The sequence below is a fragment of the Nerophis ophidion genome, linkage group LG01, assembly GCF_033978795.1.
Source record: "Nerophis ophidion isolate RoL-2023_Sa linkage group LG01, RoL_Noph_v1.0, whole genome shotgun sequence".
NCBI classification, from domain to species: Eukaryota; Metazoa; Chordata; class Actinopteri; order Syngnathiformes; family Syngnathidae; genus Nerophis; species Nerophis ophidion.
The window spans coordinates 11,862,557-11,882,556 of record NC_084611.1 but is presented as its reverse complement, the minus strand read 5'-3'; the positions used below and the strand labels follow the sequence as shown (position 1 = coordinate 11,882,556).

The following is a 20,000-nucleotide window of genomic DNA, read 5'->3' as shown; positions in this document are numbered from 1 at the left end:
ACCGGCCTTGAAATTAGCGGCAGTGCGTAGATGACACAGCTGTGAGTGTTTGTCTGATCACCTGTCGCTCTGTTAAAAGGTAGCAGTCGAGAAGGAGAAGAGAGAGTGAAATTGACGGACAGACCCAAAAGACGTTTGCTGAAAAGCAGCGGAGAAACCATTCATGTGCTCAGGTGGGGGAAGAGCGAGCAAATAAGTTGGTATGGCTGAAATGGACAAAAAAATGTTATTGAAAAACAAAACACTAGTTAAAAACCCTGAATGCAGCTGTCGTGTCCGTGGTGGGCGGTCCAAAGAACCCGGAAGCAAGAGACTTCCACAGTGTCCAATACTTAAACCAGGAATAAACAAAAGGTGAGTGCCCCTAAGACGGGGGTTGGCAACCCGCGGCTCTAGAGCTTTCCAAAATGTATGAAAAATGAAAAAAGATGAGGGTAAAAATGATAAAAAATATATTTTGTTTAAATATAGTTTCTGTAGGAGGACAAACATGACACAAACCTCCCTAATTGTTATAAAGCCCATTGTTTAAATTAAACATGCTTCACTGATTCGAGTATTTGGCGAGCGCCGTTTTGTCCTACTAATTTCGGCGGTCCTTGAACTCACCCTAGTGTCTTTACAGGTATAACTTTCTCCGACTTCCTAAGACGTGTTTTATGCCACTTCTTTTTTGGCGGTATAGCTCGGTTGGTAGAGTGGCCGTGCCAGCAACTTGAGGGTTGCAGGTTCGATTCCCGCTTCCGCCATCCTAGTCACTGCCGTTGTGTCCTTGGGCAAGACACTTTACCCACCTGCTCCCAGTGCCACCCACACTGGTTTAAATGTAACTTAGATATTGGGTTTCACTATGTAAAAGCGCTTTGAGTCACTAGAGAAAAGCGCTATATAAATACAATTCACTTCACTGTAGGAGGACAAACATGACACAAACCTCCCTAATTGTTATAAAGCCCATTGTTTAAATTAAACATGCTTCACTGATTCGAGTATTCGGCGAGCGCCGTTTTGTCCTACTAATTTCGGCGGTCCTTGAACTCACCCTAGTTTGTTTACAGGTATAACTTTCTCCGACTTTCTAAGACGTGTTTTATGCCACTTCTTTTTTGGCGGTATAGCTCGGTTGGTAGAGTGGCCGTGCCAGCAACTTGAGGGTTGCAGGTTCGATTCCCGCTTCCGCCATCCTAGTCACTGCCGTTGTGTCCTTGGGCAAGACACTTTACCCACGTGCTCCCAGTGCCACCCACACTGGTTTAAATGTAACTTAGATATTGGGTTTCACTATGTAAAAGCGCTTTGAGTCACTAGAGAAAAGCGCTATATAAATACAATTCACTTCACTTCACTGTAGGAGGACAAACATGACACAAACCTCCCTAATTGTTATAAAGCCCATTGTTTAAATTAAACATGCTTCACTGATTCGAGTATTCGGCGAGCGCCGTTTTGTCCTACTAATTTCGGCGGTCCTTGAACTCACCCTAGTTTGTTTACAGGTATAACTTTCTCCGACTTTCTAAGACGTGTTTTATGCCACTTCTTTTTTGGCGGTATAGCTCGGTTGGTAGAGTGGCCGTGCCAGCAACTTGAGGGTTGCAGGTTCGATTCCCGCTTCCGCCATCCTAGTCACTGCCGTTGTGTCCTTGGGCAAGACACTTTACCCACGTGCTCCCAGTGCCACCCACACTGGTTTAAATGTAACTTAGATATTGGGTTTCACTATGTAAAGCGCTTTGAGTCACTAGAGAAAAGCGCTATATAAATACAATTCACTTCACTGTAGGAGGACAAACATGACACAAACCTCCCTAATTGTTATAAAGTCCACTGTTTAAATTAAACATGCTTCACTGATTCGAGTATTCGGCGAGCGCCGTTTTGTCCTACTAATTTCGGCGGTCCTTGAACTCACCCTAGTTTGTTTACAGGTATAACTTTCTCCGACTTTCCAAGACGTGTTTTATGCCACTTCTTTTTTGGCGGTATAGCTCGGTTGGTAGAGTGGCCGTGCCAGCAACTTGAGGGTTGCAGGTTCGATTCCCGCTTCCGCCATCCTAGTCACTGCCGTTGTGTCCTTGGGCAAGACACTTTACCCACGTGCTCCCAGTGCCACCCACACTGGTTTAAATGTAACTTAGATATTGGGTTTCACTATGTAAAGCACTTTGAGTCACTAGAGAAAAGCGCTATATAAATATAATTCACTTCACAATTCACTTCACGTTTGCTGAAAAGCAGCGGAGAAACCATTCGTGTGCTCAGGTGGGGGAAGAGCGAGCGTGAGCGAGCAAATAAGTTGGTATGGCTGAAATGGACAAAAAGGACATTTTATTGAAAAACAAAAGACTAGTTAAAAACCCTGAATGCAGCTGTCATGTCCGTGGTGGGTGGTCCAAAGAACCCGGAAGCAAGAGACTTCCACAGTGTCCAATGCTTAAAGGGGAACATTATCACAATTTCAAAAGGGTTAAAAACAATAAAAATCAGTTCCCAGTGACTTGTTGTATTTTTTGAAGTTTTTTTCAAAATTTTACCGGTCTCGGAATGTCCCTAAAAAAAGCTTTAAAGTGCCTTATTTTCGCTCTCTGTAAAGACACTATCCATTTCCCTGTGACGTCACACAGGGCTGCCAATGTAAACAAACAATGGGAATACCACAGCAAGATATAGCGACATTAGCTCGGATTCAAACTCGGTTTTCAGCGACTTAAACGATTCAACAGATTACGCATGTATTGAAACAGATGGTTGGAGTATGAAAATATTGAAGAAGAAACTGAAGCTATTGAGCGAATAGCTATTGACGCTATTCATAGCCATAGCATGGCCGAATAGCTGCGTTAGCATCGCCGGTAAAATGTGCGGACCAAACGATCAGGACTTTCGCATCTCGTGACAATGGAGCAACTTAAATCCGTTGATTGGTAAGTGTTTGTTTCGCCTTAAATGTGGGTGGAAGGAAACGTAATATAGTTGCAAATGCATCTGCAGGTTATCCATACATCTCTGTGCCATGTCTGCTTTAGCACCGCCGGTAAATAGCATGTTAGCATCGATTAGCGCAGCATGTTAGCATCGATTAGCTGGCAGTCAACATCAACAAAACTCACCTTTGTGATTTCGTTGACTATCGTTGCAAATGCATCTGCAGGTTATCCATACATCTCTGTGCCATGTCTGACTTAGCATCGCCGGTCAAATGTGGAGACACTTTGGTACATTCAACGGGGGTCTGGCGGCAGACACTTTGGCATCTTGGGGCCAGTGGTGCAACTTGAATCCCTCCCTGTTAGTGTTGTTACACCCTCCGACAACACACCGTCGAGGAATGATGTCTCCAAGGTTCCAAAAAATAGTCAAAAAAACGAAAAATAACAGAGCTGAGACCCGGTGTTTGTAATGTGTTGACGTCATCGCTTCCAGCGCGATAAACAGAAAGGCGTTTAATTCGCCAAAATTCACCCATTTAGAGTTCGGAAATCGGCTAAAAAATTGGATGGTCTTTTTTCTGCACCATCAAGGTATATATTGACGCTTACATAGGTCTGCTGATAATGTTCCCCTTTAAACCAAGAATAGACAAAAGGTGAGTGCCCCTAAGACGGGGGTCGGCAACCCGCAGCTCTATCTTTAGCGCCGCCCTAGTGGCTCTCTGGAGCTTTTTCCAAAATGTATGAAAAATGAAAAAAATGAGAGGAAAAATTATAAAAAATATATTTTGTTTTAATATAGTTTCTGTAGGAGGACAAACATGACACAAACCTCCCTAATTGTTATAAAGCCCACTGTTTAAATTAAACATGCTTCACTGATTCGAGTATTTGGCGAGCGCCGTTTTGTCCTACTAATTTCGGCGGTCCTTGAACTCACCCTAGTGTCTTTACATGTATAACTTTCTCCGACTTCCTAAGACGTGTTTTATACCACTTCTTTTTTGTCTCATTTTGTCCACCAAACTTTTAACGTTGTGCATGAATGCACAAAGGTGAGTTTTGTTGACGTTATTGACCTGTGTGGAGTGCCAGTCAGGCATGTTTGGTCACCGCATGACTGCAAGCTAATTGATGCTAACATGCTATTTAGGCTGGCTATATGTACATATTGCATCATTATGCCTCATTTGTAGCTATATTTGAGCTCATTTGGTTCCCTTAAGTCCTCTTAATTCAATTTATATCTCATGACACACGATCTGTATGTAATATGGCTTTTATTTTTTCGCGGCTCCAGACATATTGGTTCTTGTATTTTTGGTCCAGTATGGCTCTTTCAACATTTTAGGTTGCCGACCCCTGCCCTAAGAAAAGGCATTGAAGCTTAGGGAAGGCTATGCAGAACCAAACTAAAACTAAACTTGCTACAAATTACACAAAAACAGAATGCTGGACGACAGCAAAGACTTACTGTGGAGCAAATACGGCGTCCACAATGTACATCCGAACGTGACACGACAATCGACAACGTCCCCACAAAGACGGATAAAAACTACTGAAATATTCTTGATTGCTAAAACAAAGTAGATGCGGGGAAATATCGCTCAAAGGAAGACATGAAACTGCTGCAAGAAAATGCCAAAAGAAGAGAAAAAGCCACCAAAATAGGAACGCGAGACAAGAACTAAAACACTACACAGAAAAAAAATTCAAAATAAGTCACGGCGTGATGTGACAGGTTTTGACAGTACACTAGAGATGCGCGGATAGGCAATTATATCATCCGCAACCGCATCGCCAAAGTCGTCATCCACCCGCCGTCCACCCGAACCAACATTTAAACAGGACCGTAACCGCCCGCCAACCGCCCGCTGAAAAATATCAGAGGTTGGCCGCCTTTACCACCCACAGAGCTATTTAAACCCGTTTCACAGAGTAATAAAGACAAGTAGAACCGTTAACATTCTCGCGACTATCCAATAGCGTTCATCCTGATGACAAGAATATGGGCGTGCTGTGAAGCCTTAGACACCTTCAACAACATGTACGAACCGATCGTTGGTCCGGCAACATGTTGTGTGCAGCTTCCGCAATTACACGTACAAGATTGAAAGAGTACACTGATGGTTGTGATATAAACAACTTTAACACTTACTAATATGTGCCACGCTGTGAAGCCACACAGTACAAGATTGACAAACACATTTCGGGAGGACATCCTCACAGTAACACAACATAAACGCAACACAAGAAATACCCGGAAGTCTTTGTATCCGTGACACTTCCTGAATATATTTTACACCCCCGCACCCCCAACCCCGCCCACCTTACCGACGCACGGGGGGTTTGCTGCTAGCGGGGTGTATAAAATAGTCAGGGTGTGTCATGAATACAAAGGATTCTGGGTATTTGTTGTGTTGCGTTTATGTTGTGTTACTGTGAGGATGTTCTCCCAAAATGTGTTTGTCGTTCTTAATTGGTGTGGCTTCACAGCGTGGCGCATATTACCAAGAGTGTTAAAATTGTTTATATCACAACCATTAGTGTACTCTGTGTCACCCAGTATGCCTTGCAATCGAGTGCGTGTTGCCGCGGAAACCACACACAACATGACGCTGGACTGACAAGCAGATCGTACATGTTGTAGCAGGCGACAAAGCCAATGGCTTCATGGGACGCCCTAATACTTATTATCTGGGTGACTGCCGGCAGTCATTCAAGAGAATAATAGCGTCTCCTATTGTCTTCTCCGGTTTAGACACGGGTCTTAAATGGCTCTTTGAATGGCAAAGGATACCGATCCCAGAACCATGTATATCAATCAATCAATCAATCAATGTTTACTTATATAGCCCTAAATCACTAGTGTCTCAAAGGGCTGCACAAACCACTACGACATCCTCGGTAGGCCCACATAAGGGCAAGGAAAACTCACACCCAGTGGGACGTCGGTGACAATGATGACTATGAGAACCTTGGAGAGGAGGAAAGCAATGGATGTCGAGCGGGTTTAACATGATACTGTGAAAGTTCAATCCATAATGGATCCAACACAGTTGCGAGAGTCCAGTCCAAAGCGGATCCAACACAGCAGCGAGAGTCCCGTTCACAGCGGAGCCAGCAGGAAACCATCCCAAGCGGAGGCGGATCAGCAGCGCAGAGATGTCCCCAGCCGATACACAGGCAAGCAGTACATGGCCACCGGATCGGACCGGACCCCCTCCACAAGGGAGAGTGGGACATAGGAGAAAAAGAAAAGAAACGGCAGATCAACTGGTCTAAAAAGGGAGTCTATTTAAAGGCTAGAGTATACAAATGAGTTTTAAGGTGAGACTTAAATGCTTCTACTGAGGTGGCATCTCGAACTTTTACCAGGAGGGCATTCCAGAGTACTGGAGCCCGAACGGAAAACGCTCTATAGCCCGCAGACTCTTTTTGGGCTTTGGGAATCACTAACAAGCCGGAGTCCTTTGAACGCAAATTTCTTGCCGGGACATATGGTACAATACAATCGGCAAGATAGGATGGAACTAGGCCGTGTAGTATTTTATACGTAAGTAGTAAAACCTTAAAGTCACATCTTAAGTGCACAGGAAGCCAGTGCAGGTGAGCCAGTACAGGCGTAATATGATCAAACATTTTCTTGTTCTTGTCAAAAGTCTAGCAGCCGCATTTTGTACCAACTGTAATCTTTTAATGCTAGACATGGGGAGACCCGAAAATAATACGTTACAGTAATCGAGACGAGACGTAACAAACGCATGGATAATGATCTCAGCGTCTTTAGTGGACAGAATGGAGCAAATTTTAGCGATATTACGGAGTTGAAAGAAGGCGGTTTTAGTAACGCTTTTAATGTGTGCCTCAAAGGACAGAGTTGGGTCGAAGATAACAACCAGATTCTTTACCGAGTCACCTTGTTTAATTGTTTGGTTGTCAAATGTTAGAGTTGTATCATTAAATAGAGGTCGGTGTCTAGCAGGACCGATAATCAGCATTTCCGTTTTTTTGGCGTTGAGTTGCAAAAAGTTAGCGGACATCCATTGTTTAATTTCACTATCATTTCATATCAAATATATCCGGATGGTTCAACCGCCACCCGCCCGAATCTAATTAAAATCTATTTCGTCGTCATGTCAACCGCCCCGGACGAGACCGCAAACCGCGCATCTCTACAGTACACCTACTTTGAGACAAGAACTATATTGATGCACGGTTGATTATGCTTTAAAGCCACATCCAACAATTGCGACAACGACTTTTTACTGTCAGTGGAATATTAATGATTTCTGCTGAAAGTGTGTCTCTGGATTTTTTCAACACAAAAAGACTGAAAAACACAGCTTTAGGGAACTTTTAGTGATATTTAGGAGAAGGAAGCGACACCTCCACAAACCCAGCCACTACTGATGAACAAAAAAAAAAAAAAAAAAAATCACTTCCCAGCAATAAACTATTCTATTTTCTCTGCGTTGTGTGGGTGGAGAACACGAAGTGCATTTAACCGATGCATTTGCATCAGCGGCACATTTACGCGAGACAAAAACGATGACTGGGTTTTTTGTCATGGCTGCCGCGGCAACGTTCATCTCGCCAGTTATTGCGTAAACCGTTGAGGAAAAGGAACGGCTACAAACAGCTCGACCTCGTCCTTCTGCGGGAAATGCACTTAGTGAGTGTGCACATGTTGTGTGTTGCAGCCCGGCGTAGGTGTCTTGCTCCCCGAAGGCCGACGGCGTGCGTGGGAGTCGAGCAGAAGCCCTCGGGAAGGAGGTGCCCGGCGTCAAAGAGAGATGTCGCCGGGCAAACTGCAGTTGAACTTTAGCTCCATCCTATCTTGCCGATTGTATTGTACCATATGTCCCGGCAAGAAATCTGCGTTCAAAGGACTCCGGCTTATTAGTGATTCCCAAAGCCCAAAAAAAGTCTGCGGGCTATAGAGCGTTTTCCGTTCGGGCTCCAGTACTCTGGAATGCCCTCCCGGTAACAGTTCGAGATGCTACCTCAGTAGAAACATTTAAGTCTCACCTTAAAACTAATTTGTAAACTCTAGCCTTTAAATAAACCTGCTTTTTAGACCAGTTGATCTGCCGCTTCTTTTCTTTTTCTCCTATGTCCCCCCGCTCCCTTGTGGAGGGGGTCCGGTCCGATCCGGTGGCCATGTACTGCTTGCCTGTGTATCGGCTGGGGACATCTCTGCGCTGCTGATCCGCCTCCGCTTGGGATGGTTTCCTGCTGGCTCCGCTGTGAACGGGACTCTCGCTGCTGTGTTGGATCCGCTTTGGACTGGACTCTCGCGACTGTGTTGGATCCATTGTGGATTGAACTTTCACAGTATCATGTTAGACCCGCTCTCCCACTGGGTGTGAGATTCCTTGCCCTTATATGGGCCTACCAAGGATGTCGTGGTGGTTTGTGCAGCCCTTTGAGACACTAGTGATTTAGGGCTATATAAGTAAACATTGATTGATTGATTGATTGAACTTGAGGGGCGCCGACTTTGACGAGGCCGCCTCGTTTAAAAACGCGTCTGCAGGCATTTAAGTCTCATCTTAAAACTCATCTGTATACTCTAGCCTTTAAATAGACCTCCTTTTTAGACCAGTTGATCTGCCGCTTCTTTTCTTTCTCCTATGTCCCCCCCTCCCTTGTGGAGGGGGTCCGGTCCGATGACCATGGATGAAGTACTGACTGTCCAGAGTCGAGACCCAGGATGGACCGCTCGTCGGGACCCAGGATGGACCGCTCGCCTGTATCGGTTGGGGACATCTCTACGCTGCTGATCCGCTTGAGATGGTTTCCTGTGGACGGGACTCTCACTGCTGTCTTGGAGCCACTATGGATTGAACTTTCACAGTATCATGTTAGACCCGCTCGACATCCATTGCTTTCGGTCCCCTAGAGGGGGGGGGTTGCCCACATCTGAGGTCCTCTCCAAGGTTTCTCATAGTCAGCATTGTCGCTGGCGTCCCACTGAATGTGAATTCTCCCTGCCCACTGGGTGTGAGTTTTCCTTGCCCTTTTGTGGGTTCTTCCGAGGATGTTGTAGTCGTAATGATTTGTGCAGTCCTTTGAGACATTTGTGATTTGGGGCTATATAAATAAACATTGATTGATTGATTGATTTTCTGTCTAAGAGTGCGGCTGACAAGCATAATAGGTGTGCAGACATTTCCGCGTCAATACAAAATAGTATGAGGGGCCACTCTCAGAGGGGAAAAAAAGGACATTTTGTTATATTAATTACATGCAAAACATTTATATACTTGGATTACTATAGATAAATATTAGGGATGCACCGATTAATCGGTAACCGAATATATTCGGCCGAATATGGCAAAAAAGCCACATTCGGCCTTCGGTTAAAAACAAGGCCGAATAGTCAATCAATCAATCAATGTTTATTTATATAGCCCCAAATCACAAATGTCTCAAAGGACTGCACAAATCATTACGACTACGACATCCTCGGAAGAACCCACAAAAGGGCAAGGAAAACTCACACCCAGTGGGCAGGGAGAATTCACATCCAGTGGGACGCCAGTGACAATGCTGACTATGAGAAACCTTGGAGAGGACCTCAGATGTGGGCAACCCCCCCCCTCTAGGGGACCGAAAGCAATGGATGTCGAGCGGGTCTAACATGATGCTGTGAAAGTTCAATCCATAGTGGCTCCAACACAGCCGCGAGAGTTCAGTTCAAGCGGATCCAAGACAGCAGCGAGAGTCCCGTCCACAGGAAACCATCTCAAGCGGATCAGCAGCGTAGAGATGTCCCCAACCGATACACAGGCGAGCGGTCCATCCTGGGTCAGCCAGTACTTCATCCATGGTCATCGGACCGGACCCCCTCCACAAGGGAGGGGGGACATAGGGGGACATAGGAGAAAGAAAAGAAGCGGCAGATCAACTGGTCTAAAAAGGAGGTCTATTTAAAGGCTAAAGTATACAGATGAGTTTTAAGGTGAGACTTAAATGCTTCTACTGAGGTAGCATCTCGAACTGTTACCGGGAGGGCATTCCAGAGTACTGGAGCCCGAACGGAAAACGCTCTATAGCCCGCAGACTTTTTTTGGGCTCTAGGAATCACTAATAAGCCGGAGTCTTTTGAAGGCAGATTTCTTGCCGGGACATATGGTACAATACAATCGGCAAGATAGGATGGAGCTAGACCGTGTAGTATTTTATACGTAAGTAGTAAAACCTTAAAGTCACATCTTAAGTGCACAGGAAGCCAGTGCAGGTGAGCCAGTACAGGCGTAATGTGATCAAACTTTCTTGTTCTTGTCAAAAGTCTAGCAGCCGCATTTTGTACCAACTGTAATCTTTTAATGCTAGACATGGGGAGACCCGAATAGTGGCGTGTGACGCAATTTTTTGACGCGGTGACGCAATCAACCAACGCGCAGTGACGTTGGGATATGTTGTGTACCTGTATAAGTGTATGAGGTTACAAGCACACACTTAATTGAGATTTACTTGAGCCTTCTGTTTACATTATTAGCATATCTACTGTGGCTAAGCAGACTTTTGCCAAAAGGACAATAATTCATTTGTTGTGGGTTTATCCACTTTAATGCACTTTATCTTTTTTTTGGAATGCATGTTTTGTTTGAAGGCCTAATATAAATGAAAAACTTTGTGCTTTTTTTTGAAAAGCAAAGGCTACTGGATTATTAAAAAAATGTCAATATTCAATACAAAGTTACTTTATTTGAAAAACATGTCTAAATATTTATTCTAGGCTATTTATGCAATATAAAAAAATGGTGAAAAACTGCATTCATTATTCGGTATTCGGCCTTCGGCCAAGCGTTTAAATTTTATTCGGCTTCGGTTTCGGCCACAAATTTTCATTTCGGTGCATCCCTAATAAATATCGAATAATATATATAAATAGCAGGATTTTTTTGTGTGGAATATTTTTTTTTTTTTTTTTTATGTTTAAATGTTTTTTTTACATGTGAGGAGGTGTGGCCGGCGGACCTGCAGCGAGGCGTTTGCATGTCCGCCCCATGACTGCGTGGGTTCCCTGTGAATGTGAGTGTGAATGTTGTCTGTCTAATTGTGTTGGCCCTGCGATGAGGTGGCGACTTGTCCATGGTGTACGCCGCCTTCCGCCAGAATTGCAGCTGAGATAGGCTCCAGCACCCCCCGCAACCACAAAGGGAATAAGCGGTAGGAAATGGATGGATGGACGGACATTTATATACTTGCATTATTATAGATATATATTTAATAATATATATGAATACCAGGATTTTTTGGGGGAATATATCAATGAAATGCATTTTTTTTTTAAATGTTTTTTTTCAGGGTTAACATATGTGAGGAGGCGTGGCCGGCGGATCTGCAGCGAGGCGTTTGCATGTCCACCCTCCCACCGCCAAAGACATGCACCTGGGGATAGGTTGATTGGCAACACTAAATTGGCCCTAGTGTGTGAATGTGAGTGTGAATGTTGTCTGTCTATCTGTGTTGGCCCTGCGATGAGGTGGCGACTTGTCCAGGGTGTACTCCGCCTTCCGCCCGAATTGCAGCTGAGAGAGGCTCCAGAACCCCCCGCCACCCCAAAGGGAATAAGCGGTAGAAAATGGATGGATGGACGGACAATGATATACTTGGATTATTATAGATAAATATCTAATAATGTATATGAATAGCAGGATTTTTTTGGGGGAATATATCAATGAAATGAATTTTAAAAAAAAATATTTAAATGTTTTTGTCCAGGGTGTACCCTGCCTTCCGCCCGAATTGCAGCTGAGATAGGCTCCAGAACCCCCCGCACTCCCAAAGCGGTAGAAAAAATGATGAATGAATACATAAATATCTAAAAATATATATAAATAGCAGATTTTTTGGGAATATCTCAATGAAATTATTTTTTTATAATATTTTTTTTCCCAGGGTTAATATGTGTGAGGAGGCGTGGCCGGCGGACCTGCAACGAGGCGGGGAACGCCGGAGGCTGACTCCGAGATGGCGCTGAGGAGGCAATTTTTGTTTTAAAAATGTTGCGATCCGCTGCTAGTATCTAGACATATTAGTTATTTTTCCTTTCTGGTATCACTCTCCATCAAGTGACTGTTTATTTCCTGTTTAGCCTGTCACCATGGTAACTCATCAGTCCACCTGCCAATCCCGGTCCACACACACCTGTTTTGTCTAATCACCCTCCTATTTAAGACAGCCTCTTTCCTGGGTTCATAAATTGCTCTCATGCAACAAGTGACGACTGCTACTTTTTCTATTTTTATTCTCGCTAGCTCTCATGCTATGCCACTTGATTATTCCAGTTTTCTTACTGATGATTTGTTTTCTCATTTGTGCTTTCATGCCAAGTTTAGTTTTCTGTTTGTATTTCCTAGTTTTCATACTAGCGTTTTTGGTTTGCCTTTTTATTAGCTCCAGCATTTCTGTTCAGAGCTCTCTTTTTGTTAAATAAATATTTTAAGATCCTACCTTTTGTTGTGTTCACGTCATCGCATCCACGGAGGGACAAACCCGGCATTACCATGCCCACCAGTCCTCACAAAAAAAGTGCTAATTTTGAGGTAATGAATGTAGTCTGTCTATCTGTCTTGGCCCTGCGATGAGGTGGCGACTTGTCCAGGGTGTACCCCGCCTTCCGCCCGAATTGCAGCTGAGATAGGCTCCAGCACCCCCGGCGACCCCGAAGGGAATAAGCAGTAGGAAATGGATGGATGGATGGATAGATATCTAATAATATGTATAAATAGCAGATTTTTTTGGAATATCTCAATGAAATTATTTTTTTATAACATTTTTTTTTCCAGGGTTAATATATGTGAGGAGGCGTGGCCGGCAGACCTGCAGCGAGGCGGGGGAACGCCGGGGGCCGACTCCGAGATGGCGCAGAGGAGGCAATTTTTTTTTTTTTAATTGCACATTTTGAGGTAATGAATGTAGTCTGTCTATCTGTCTTGGCCCTGCGATGAGGTGGCGACTTGTCCAGGGTGTAGCCCGCCTTCCGCCCGAATGCAGCTGAGATAGGCTCCAGCGAGCCCCCGACCAACCCAAAGGGAATAAGCAGTAGAAAATGGATGGATGGATGGATAAATATCTAATAATATGTATAAATAGCAGACTTTTTTGGAATATCTCAATGAAATTATTTTTTTTAATGTTTTTTTTCCAGGGTTAATATATGTGAGGAGGCGTGGCCGGCAGACCTGCAGCGAGGCGGGGAACGCCGGGGGCCGACTCCGAGATGGCGCGGAGGAGGCAATTTTTTTTTTTAAGTGCACATTTTGAGGTAATGAATGTAGTCTGTCTATCTGCCTTGGCCCTGCGATGAGGTGGCGACTTGTCCAGGGTGTACCCCGCCTTCCGCCCGAATGCAGCTGAGATAGGCTCCAGCGAGCCCCCGCCAACCCAAAGGGAATAAGCAGTAGAAAATGGATGGATGGATGGATAAATATCTAATAATATGTATAAATAGCAGATTTTTTTGGAATATCTCAATGAAATTATTTTTTTTAAATGTTTTTTTTCCAGGGTTAATATATGTGGGGAGGCGTGGCCGGCAGACCTGCAGCGAGGCGGGGGAACGCCGGGGGCCGACTCCGAGATGGCGCAGAGGAGGCAATTTTTTTTTTTTTAATTGCACATTTTGAGGTAATGAATGTAGTCTGTCTATCTGTCTTGGCCCTGCGATGAGGTGGCGACTTGTCCAGGGTGTACCCCGCCTTCCGCCCGAATGCAGCTGAGATAGGCTACAGCGACCCCCCGCCAACCCAAAGGGAATAAGCAGTAGAAAATGGATGGATGGATGGATAAATATCTAATAATATGTATAAATAGCAGATTTTTTTGGAATATCTCAATGAAATTATTTTTTTTAAATGTTTTTTTCCCAGGGTTAATATATGTGAGGAGGCGTGGCCGGCAGACCTGCAGCAAGGCGGGGGAACGCCGGGGGCCGACTCCGAGATGGCGCAGAGGAGGCAATTTTTTTTTTTTTTAATTGCACATTTTGAGGTAATGAATGTAGTCTGTCTATCTGTCTTGACCCTGCGATGAGGTGGCGACTTGTCCAGGGTGTACCCCGCCTTCCGCCCGAATGCAGCTGAGATAGGCTCCAGCGACCCCCCGCCGACCCCGAAGGGAATAAGCAGTAGAAAATGGATGGATGGATGGATAAATATCTAATAATATGTATAAATAGCAGATTTTTTTGGAATATCTCAATGAAATTATTTTTTTATAACATTTTTTTTTCCAGGGTTAATATATGTGAGGAGGCGTGGCCGGCAGACCTGCAGCGAGGCGGGGGAACGCCGGGGGCCGACTCCGAGATGGCGCAGAGGAGGCAATTTTTTTTTTTTTAATTGCACATTTTGAGGTAATGAATGTAGTCTGTCTATCTGTCTTGGCCCTGCGATGAGGTGGCGACTTGTCCAGGGTGTAGCCCGCCTTCCGCCCGAATGCAGCTGAGATAGGCTCCAGCGAGCCCCCGACCAACCCAAAGGGAATAAGCAGTAGAAAATGGATGGATGGATGGATAAATATCTAATAATATGTATAAATAGCAGACTTTTTTGGAATATCTCAATGAAATTATTTTTTTTAATGTTTTTTTTCCAGGGTTAATATATGTGGGGAGGCGTGGCCGGCAGACCTGCAGCGAGGCGGGGAACGCCGGGGGCCGACTCCGAGATGGCGCGGAGGAGGCAATTTTTTTTTTTAAGTGCACATTTTGAGGTAATGAATGTAGTCTGTCTATCTGCCTTGGCCCTGCGATGAGGTGGCGACTTGTCCAGGGTGTACCCCGCCTTCCGCCCGAATGCAGCTGAGATAGGCTCCAGCGAGCCCCCGACCAACCCAAAGGGAATAAGCAGTAGAAAATGGATGGATGGATGGATAAATATCTAATAATATGTATAAATAGCAGACTTTTTTGGAATATCTCAATGAAATTATTTTTTTTAATGTTTTTTTTCCAGGGTTAATATATGTGGGGAGGCGTGGCCGGCAGACCTGCAGCGAGGCGGGGGAACGCCGGGGGCCGACTCCGAGATGGCGCAGAGGAGGCAATTTTTTTTTTTTTAATTGCACATTTTGAGGTAATGAATGTAGTCTGTCTATCTGTCTTGGCCCTGCGATGAGGTGGCGACTTGTCCAGGGTGTAGCCCGCCTTCCGCCCGAATGCAGCTGAGATAGGCTCCAGCGAGCCCCCGACCAACCCAAAGGGAATAAGCAGTAGAAAATGGATGGATGGATGGATAAATATCTAATAATATGTATAAATAGCAGACTTTTTTGGAATATCTCAATGAAATTATTTTTTTTAATGTTTTTTTTCCAGGGTTAATATATGTGAGGAGGCGTGGCCGGCAGACCTGCAGCGAGGCGGGGAACGCCGGGGGCCGACTCCGAGATGGCGCGGAGGAGGCAATTTTTTTTTTTAAGTGCACATTTTGAGGTAATGAATGTAGTCTGTCTATCTGCCTTGGCCCTGCGATGAGGTGGCGACTTGTCCAGGGTGTACCCCGCCTTCCGCCCGAATGCAGCTGAGATAGGCTCCAGCGAGCCCCCGCCAACCCAAAGGGAATAAGCAGTAGAAAATGGATGGATGGATGGATAAATATCTAATAATATGTATAAATAGCAGATTTTTTTGGAATATCTCAATGAAATTATTTTTTTTAAATGTTTTTTTTCCAGGGTTAATATATGTGGGGAGGCGTGGCCGGCAGACCTGCAGCGAGGCGGGGGAACGCCGGGGGCCGACTCCGAGATGGCGCAGAGGAGGCAATTTTTTTTTTTTTAATTGCACATTTTGAGGTAATGAATGTAGTCTGTCTATCTGTCTTGGCCCTGCGATGAGGTGGCGACTTGTCCAGGGTGTACCCCGCCTTCCGCCCGAATGCAGCTGAGATAGGCTACAGCGACCCCCCGCCAACCCAAAGGGAATAAGCAGTAGAAAATGGATGGATGGATGGATAAATATCTAATAATATGTATAAATAGCAGATTTTTTTGGAATATCTCAATGAAATTATTTTTTTTAAATGTTTTTTTCCCAGGGTTAATATATGTGAGGAGGCGTGGCCGGCAGACCTGCAGCAAGGCGGGGGAACGCCGGGGGCCGACTCCGAGATGGCGCAGAGGAGGCAATTTTTTTTTTTTTTAATTGCACATTTTGAGGTAATGAATGTAGTCTGTCTATCTGTCTTGACCCTGCGATGAGGTGGCGACTTGTCCAGGGTGTACCCCGCCTTCCGCCCGAATGCAGCTGAGATAGGCTCCAGCGACCCCCCGCCGACCCCGAAGGGAATAAGCAGTAGAAAATGGATGGATGGATGGATAAATATCTAATAATATGTATAAATAGCAGATTTTTTTGGAATATCTCAATGAAATTATTTTTTTATAACATTTTTTTTTCCAGGGTTAATATATGTGAGGAGGCGTGGCCGGCAGACCTGCAGCGAGGCGGGGGAACGCCGGGGGCCGACTCCGAGATGGCGCAGAGGAGGCAATTTTTTTTTTTTTAATTGCACATTTTGAGGTAATGAATGTAGTCTGTCTATCTGTCTTGGCCCTGCGATGAGGTGGCGACTTGTCCAGGGTGTAGCCCGCCTTCCGCCCGAATGCAGCTGAGATAGGCTCCAGCGAGCCCCCGACCAACCCAAAGGGAATAAGCAGTAGAAAATGGATGGATGGATGGATAAATATCTAATAATATGTATAAATAGCAGACTTTTTTGGAATATCTCAATGAAATTATTTTTTTTAATGTTTTTTTTCCAGGGTTAATATATGTGGGGAGGCGTGGCCGGCAGACCTGCAGCGAGGCGGGGAACGCCGGGGGCCGACTCCGAGATGGCGCGGAGGAGGCAATTTTTTTTTTTAAGTGCACATTTTGAGGTAATGAATGTAGTCTGTCTATCTGCCTTGGCCCTGCGATGAGGTGGCGACTTGTCCAGGGTGTACCCCGCCTTCCGCCCGAATGCAGCTGAGATAGGCTCCAGCGAGCCCCCGCCAACCCAAAGGGAATAAGCAGTAGAAAATGGATGGATGGATGGATAAATATCTAATAATATGTATAAATAGCAGATTTTTTTGGAATATCTCAATGAAATTATTTTTTTTAAATGTTTTTTTCCCAGGGTTAATATATGTGAGGAGGCGTGGCCGGCAGACCTGCAGCGAGGCGGGGGAACGCCGGGGGCCGACTCCGAGATGGCGCAGAGGAGGCAATTTTTTTTTTTTTTAATTGCACATTTTGAGGTAATGAATGTAGTCTGTCTATCTGTCTTGACCCTGCGATGAGGTGGCGACTTGTCCAGGGTGTACCCCGCCTTCCGCCCGAATGCAGCTGAGATAGGCTCCAGCGACCCCCCGCCGACCCCGAAGGGAATAAGCAGTAGAAAATGGATGGATGGATGGATAAATATCTAATAATATGTATAAATAGCAGATTTTTTTGGAATATCTCAATGAAATTTTTTTTTTTTAAATGTTTTTTTTCCAGGGTTAATATATGTGGGGAGGCGTGGCCGGCAGACCTGCAGCGAGGCGGGGAACGCCGGGGGCCGACTCCGAGATGGCGCAGAGGAGGCAATTTTTTTTTTTTTTAAGTGCACTGGCTTCCTGTGCACTTAAGATGTGACTTTAAGGTTTTACTACTTACGTATAAAATACTACACGGTCTAGCTCCAGCCTATCTTGCCGATTGTATTGTACCGTATGTCCCGGCAAGAAATCTGCGTTCAAAAGACTCCGGCTTATTAGTGATTCCTAGAGCTCAAAAAAAGTCTGCGGGCTATAGAGCGTTTTCCGTTCGGGCTCCAGTACTCTGGAATGCCCTCCCGGTAACAGTTCGAGATGCTACCTCAGTAGAAGCATTTAAGTCTCATCTTAAAACTCATCTGTATACTCTAGCCTTTAAATAGACCTCCTTTTTAGACCAGTTGATCTGCCGCTTCTTTTCTTTCTCCTATGCCCCCCCCTCCCTTGTGGAGGGGGTCCGGTCCGATGACCATGGATGAAGTACTGACTGTCCAGAGTCGAGACCCAGGATGGACCGCTCGTCGGGACCCAGGATGGACCGCTCGCCTGTATCGGTTGGGGACATCTCTACGCTGCTGATCCGCTTGAGATGGTTTCCTGTGGACGGGACTCTCACTGCTGTCTTGGAGCCACTATGGATTGAACTTTCACAGTATCATGTTAGACCCGCTCGACATCCATTGCTTTCGGTCCCCTAGAGGGGGGGGGTTGCCCACATCTGAGGTCCTCTCCAAGGTTTCTTATAGTCAGCATTGTCACTGGCGTCCCACTGAATGTGAATTCTCCCTGCCCCCTGGGTGTGAGTTTTCCTTGCCCTTTTGTGGGTTCTTCCGAGGATGTTGTAGTCGTAATGATTTGTGCAGTCCTTTGAGACATTTGTGATTTGGGGCTATATAAATAAACATTGATTGATTGATTGATTGATTGATTGACATTTTGAGGTAATGAATGTAGTCTGTCTATCTGTGTTGGCCCTGCGATGAGGTGGCGACTTGTCCAGGGTGTACCCCGCCTTCCGCCCGAATGCAGCTGAGATAGGCTCCAGCGAGCCCCCGACCAACCCAAAAGGGAATAAGCGGTAAAAAATGGATGGATGGACGGATGGATGGATAGAAACCAAAAGAACAAGCCCTAATGAGTCAGGGGTCCACACTATAGGTTCCACCCAAACAACACGCATTCCAGTGGTGCACATAGTTCCACAACAACAGCTATGTGGGGAAAAAAACCCCACCTTGTACGTCTTAAAAAAAAACAAGAACGACAAAACAATGTTTAGTGAGTGACAGCGCCTGGGCGGCAAAGGAGGAGGTAAATGAGCCGGAGGTGACAGGTGCCACTACTTACAGAATGTAGGTTATCACGCCAACGCTCCTAAAAGAAAGGAGGAGAGAGAAGAGTCGGTGAGAACGTGCGTGCAACTTTGACTTGATGGCAGATGTCTGATGACCTACCACATGTCTGCCTCCAAGCCCAGAGGTTCGTAGTTCACCACCTCGGGAGCTGCGGGGCGAATGTTGACAAAAAAAGGTGACACAGGTGACTTTTTAATGACGTTGCAACAGAAATTTGCCTCACTCGAGTTTGTTTTACGAGCACAAAGTGGGAGAAGGATCTATCATCTCACTCCCTCGCTGCTCTACTTTCCAGAGAAGAGGCGCTCAAACGCCGGCTTTTGAAGCTGCAGCTTTACATTGCATCATTGTGGACACATCTTCTCGATGGGCATGATACTAACTCGGGGGGTCGGCAACGCGCGGATCTTTATCGCCGCCCTTGTGCCTCCCTGGAGCTTTTTCAAAAATGTATAAAAAATGCAAAAAGATGACAAAAAAATATATATATATATATATTAGAGATCCGCGGATTATACCATCCGCAACCGCATCACTAAAGTCGTCATCCACCCGCCATCCACCCGAAGCAACATTTTATCAGAACCGCAACCGCCCGTTGTTATATACCCGGAGTCGGCGACCTTTACCACTAAAAGAGCTAGTTTGAACCCATGTCACAAAGTAAAGAAGGTAATGGCAGCCGCCAATGTTCTCGCGAATATCCGATGGTGCTCCTTCAGATAACGAGAATAAGGGCGTGCTGTGAACCCCATTGCCTTTGACACCTTCAACAACATGTACGGACCGTTTGCCAGTCCAGCAACATGTTGTGTGCAGCTTCCGCAGCTACGTGTTCAAGATCGAAGGGCATACTGGGTGATACAGAGTACACTAATGGTTGTGATATAAACAATATTAACACTCTTACTAATATGCGCCACGCTGTGAAGCCACACCAAACAAGAATGACAAACACATGTCGGGAGAAAATCCTCACAGTAAGACAACATGAACGCAAGACAACAAATACCCAGAATCCTTTGCATCCATCACACATCCTGAATATACTTTACACCCCCGCGCCACCACCCCCGCCCACCTTACCTACGCACAGGGGTGGGGGTTATGGGGTTTGCTGCTAGTGGGGTCTATAATATAGTCAGGAATCGTCATGGATGCAAAGGATTCT

At 45.4% G+C, this 20,000-nt stretch overlaps 1 protein-coding gene across 1 annotated transcript in view; it reads right to left on the bottom strand.

Annotated features, from left to right (window-relative positions):
• dapk1 (death-associated protein kinase 1) overlaps positions 1 to 20,000 on the bottom strand; it is a 233,826-nt gene that overhangs the window by 95,312 nt on the left and 118,514 nt on the right. The window contains exons 6-7 of the mRNA XM_061896021.1: positions 18,929 to 18,977; positions 18,822 to 18,848 (exon numbers count right to left, since the gene is read on the bottom strand). Of these exons, the coding sequence (XP_061752005.1) occupies positions 18,822 to 18,848; positions 18,929 to 18,977 (76 nt within the window). The remainder of the gene's footprint in view (positions 1 to 18,821; positions 18,849 to 18,928; positions 18,978 to 20,000) is intronic.